General features: G+C 38.9%; 1 protein-coding gene across 1 annotated transcript; it reads right to left on the bottom strand.

Moving 5' to 3' along the window:
* Positions 1–2,098: 2,098 nt before the first annotated feature.
* LOC131163132 (rhamnogalacturonan I rhamnosyltransferase 1-like) lies at positions 2,099–3,179 on the bottom strand. The gene is made up of 2 exons (XM_058119873.1): positions 2,989–3,179; positions 2,099–2,692 (listed from the first exon to the last, which is right to left on the bottom strand). The coding sequence occupies exons 1-2, from the start codon at positions 3,015–3,017 to the stop codon at positions 2,458–2,460; spliced, it is 264 nt and encodes an 87-aa protein (XP_057975856.1). The 5' UTR covers positions 3,018–3,179; the 3' UTR covers positions 2,099–2,457.
* Positions 3,180–4,109: the final 930 nt, after the last annotated feature.

Raw genomic sequence — 4,109 nt, forward strand, 5'->3', positions numbered from 1 at the left:
TTTCCATATCCCTAGTGCAGTGGCCAAAAGATTAGAGGGCATCCAAAGAAGATTCCTTTGGGGGAACACGGGTGAGGTTTTCAAATATCATTTTGTTAAATGGGGAGTAGTTAAACAACATTTACAAAAGGATGGCCTTGGCCTTAGATCCCTTATTATCTTTAATAAGGCCCTTTTGGGGAAGTGGATTTGGAGATTCATGACTGAGAAAAACCACCTCTGGATGGATGTCATTGCTGTCAAGTATTGTCTCTATCATAATGGTTGGACCTCTAAAGTTTCAAAGGAACGCATGGTACATGTGTTTGGAGATATATTAGAAGGGGATGTGAGAATTTCTTCCCCCTCATCCATTTCCTTGTGGGGAACAGAGCTGGTGTTTTCTTCTGGCATGAAATTTGGTGTGGTAATTCACAACTCATCTCCTCTTTCCCTTCAATTTTTAGACTTGTGAGTAACAAAGATGCCCTTACCAGCCAACGCTTGGAATTCACTGGTCAAGGGATTGTTGGGGATATTCCTTTGAATAGGAATGCTTTTGATTGGGAATTTAATATATTTATAGGTTTTTTTCAGCATTCTTTATAAGTCTCATTGTTAGGCCAATTCCAATGAGTCCAAAGGGGTTTTGAAGAAAGATGGAAACTTCACTGTCAACTTTTTCTATAAGCACCTTAGTTCTTTGGCTGGGAGCAGCACCAACTTCCCTTGGAAGCTGATTTGGGAAAGGGCAGCCCCTTCAAAGGTTGCCTTTTTCACATGGGAAGCTACTCTTGGAAAAATCCTTACTGTAAACAATCTTAAAAAAGACATCCTTCTTGTCAATAGATGCTTTTTATGCTTGGAGTAGGAGGAATCAATTGATCACGTACTCCTGCATTGTTCTTGGACCAAGAAATTGTGGAACTTAGCCATCTCCATCGTAAATCAGAAATGGGTCATTGTAGCCACAATGGGAGGTGAACTGTGGGTAGGAAGGGAGAAGCTCTCTCTCCCTCATTCCCCTTGCTATTTTTTGGGTTGTGCAGAGAGAGGAATAAAAGAACATTTCAAGGGATTATCTCTCCTATTTAGGGTGTCATGGACCATTGGATTGCTATGATCTCTTGTTGGCATTTTGGGCTAGTTGGAAGGGACCACTTTCTGTTCCTTGATGTTCTTGATACTTTCCATTATGGGCTGTTTTCTCCATTCGTTTCTTTGTGCTTGGGTCGCTTCCCCTTGATGCCTCATTTTATATAATTTTTATTTTTTGTTGAAAAAAAGAAAAACATAATCCTAATACAAGCAAACTGAATACACGTAATTAAACAACTAAGAATGTTTGGGTTTAGGACCCAATAAACAATTGACCCTATTCTTTAACATAGGCCTCCAAATTGGGCTTGAATGATCCATCCAAATACCGATGACTTGTGCTTAATAGGATAAATACTAATGATTTGTTGCAGATGAGGAGACCTTTAAAGACTCTCCTTCCTGATTTATGTATGCTTTGCTTTAATTGTTCAGAGTCTGTTCCACACCTTTTCCTGCACTGTGATTATGCTTGGAAGTTTTGGAACAAGTTATTCAATTACTTTGAAGAAAGCTGGGTTTGTCCTAGAACAGTGGGTGTAGACCTGGCAAAGCGGATCGGGTCGGTTTATCCGTGGCGGATAAGGCGGATTATCAGGTGAAAAATTCATAATCCATATTCGACTCGTTTAAGTGGTGGATTAGGCGGTTTCGGGTCGGATAATTCATGGCGGATGGGCGGATAATCCGCCATTCTCAAATATAATTTTATTAATAATTTATTTTTTGTCCAATCTATACACCAGTCCAATCTTGCCAATCAAATACACCCAAAGAGAACTAGGCCTACAATAGCCTAGAGTGGATGATTTTGCTTTCCAAGGTAGCAAATAGTTTACGAAAAAAAAAAATCTATAATCTGAATTCATTTTTCACTTTCCTCGGCAACCAGGCATAAGGCAATAAACCACAAAGTTCACTCATTAGAACACTCGTCAAACACAATATATTGCATCAATTGTACACCAAACCTAAGAGTCTAAGACGAACTCTGCAATTCCAAACTCACCATGTAATACAAAAAAGGATGTTAAATTTTTCATTGAAACAGAAGATATCTGAAGCATGAACATATTATATATATATATTTCATCCCTCTGTATAATGAAGATTTTTTAGATGTCACCCTGTAATGGCAGGGTACCTTCTATACAAGAATTTGATTATGAGTGATAATACTGATGTCTTCCAGCTACTGCTGCATTTGCCGACGCAGATCCTCAGTTTCCCAGTGTTTTGGAATGCAATAATATTAAAATCTTACTCTGTTTGGGTTGTGTGCTATACATATAATCCCCCTTAACCTGTGCTAGAACTGCATCGTAGAGCACAAATAAATGTAACAATCTCCGAACCCATGCCAGAAGGATCATATGCTGCTCAAAGTTCATCTGATGATGGCAGACACTCCTGGGGGTTGGCATAGAAGTAATCTTCCTCCTTTGGTCGGTCTGGAATCATCACCCTTTTAGTTGGCCTTCCCATGCGATCAGCATGAGCTTCCCTTACAGCAAACGAGAACTCATCCCAACTCAATGTTCCATTAGTGTATTGGTCTATCAAATCAACAACGAGTCTTCTATCCAATAAAAATGTTTTCTTGAACCCAAGAAATCTGAAAAGAATTTATAGACATCATATATACAATTTCCAGATAAAAAAAAAAAAACTTAATCAACTCAAAAAAATAATAACACACACACATACATAAGAGACAAATTTTAGAAACCGAAGTTGTCCCAAAAATCTAAACAATTGAAAAGGATTATGAAGCTACTATAACCGTTGAAATTGGAAATCCAAAATCATTGTTCCGACAGGTTTGAATGCAATCAGCATTAAGTCCATGATAGTGAACAAATTATACCATATCATTTTGAAACAGATGAATGCTGCTTAACAGATCAGTACCTGCGATGTCCTTCAACAACTTTAGCCATGTTTCCATCATAAGTTGGAACAAAAATATCACTTTCCAGTGCAACAGATAATCCAACACTGCCATCTAGGATGAATGATTCTGGAAAAAAATTAAGGTCTGAGGGTTGCAACAGTCTCCTTTCTAACCTGTTTCAATACGCAAAAAAGCAAGCTGTCAAGCCAGCAAGAAGGAAAACTAAAAACCAAATTAGAGTGAGGCGCTGAGCGGGGCATGTGGGTAGTGGGCCGTGTGGACATTTGGGCAGTGGGCTTACTGGGCTGGCTGGGTTAAAGGGTTTGGGCTGTAGCTTGTTGGGCTTTCCTGGGTTAATTTTGTAAGCGGGTTGGTGGATATCCGCCGGATAAACCCGACCCGACCCGCTAAGGGGGCGGATATGAAAATAAAAAACCATATTCGACTCGTTTAGCAAACGGATAATTATAAGTCGGTTAAAACGGGTTGGATGCGGTTCGGATTAATGGATTTTTATCCATTTTGCCAGGTCTAAGTGGGTGAGTTCTAGGCAATTTCTTTTGTGGGGTTTGGGGGGAAGAACGAGGAAATTGCATCATGGAATTGTGCTATATTTGCAGTGTTGTGGGGCTTGTGGAAGGAACATAATGCGCATATATTTGCAGGGAACAAGTTACCATATTGATTGGTGTGGGAAAATATTATTTTTATGGCTGCTTCATGGTTTATGGGCTATGAAAATTTCAAGGGAATGTGTGTTTCAGAAGTTCAGCATGATTGGAAGTCTCTTCTTAGGGCATCTTGAATTTTTTGTCATGGTTTATTTTTGGTTTTCCTGAGGATTATCAGACTTTGTTAAGTAGATGTCCTCTCTCCTGCTTGTAAATTCTATCTTTATCTAAAATACCTGCTTCTCGTACATCACTCCCTCATTTTTTTTTTTTTCAAAATTAATTGAAAATTTTGTCTCAAAACTCCTTATTTGCACGCGCTTTCTTGGTGTACACTGCTATTCTTTCTTTTTGTGGCAAAATTTACCCTATCTTGTGTTTTTTCTCAATTTCTTCAAAGAGAGGAAAAGCCTTCTCTTCAAACCCTTAAGAAGCTCCACTGACTCTGCTTGCCAGTTTAACTTTCT

Source organism: Malania oleifera, chromosome 8 (assembly GCF_029873635.1).
Source record: "Malania oleifera isolate guangnan ecotype guangnan chromosome 8, ASM2987363v1, whole genome shotgun sequence".
NCBI classification, from domain to species: Eukaryota; Viridiplantae; Streptophyta; class Magnoliopsida; order Santalales; family Ximeniaceae; genus Malania; species Malania oleifera.

Coding starts and splice junctions, on each gene's coding strand:
- LOC131163132 (XM_058119873.1), bottom strand. CDS start 3,017: ATGGCTAAAGTTGTTGAAGGACATCGCAG. Junction 2,693..2,988: donor GTTGTTGAAGGACATCGCAG/GTACTGATCTGT, acceptor AATTCTTTTCAG/ATTTCTTGGGTTCAAGAAAA.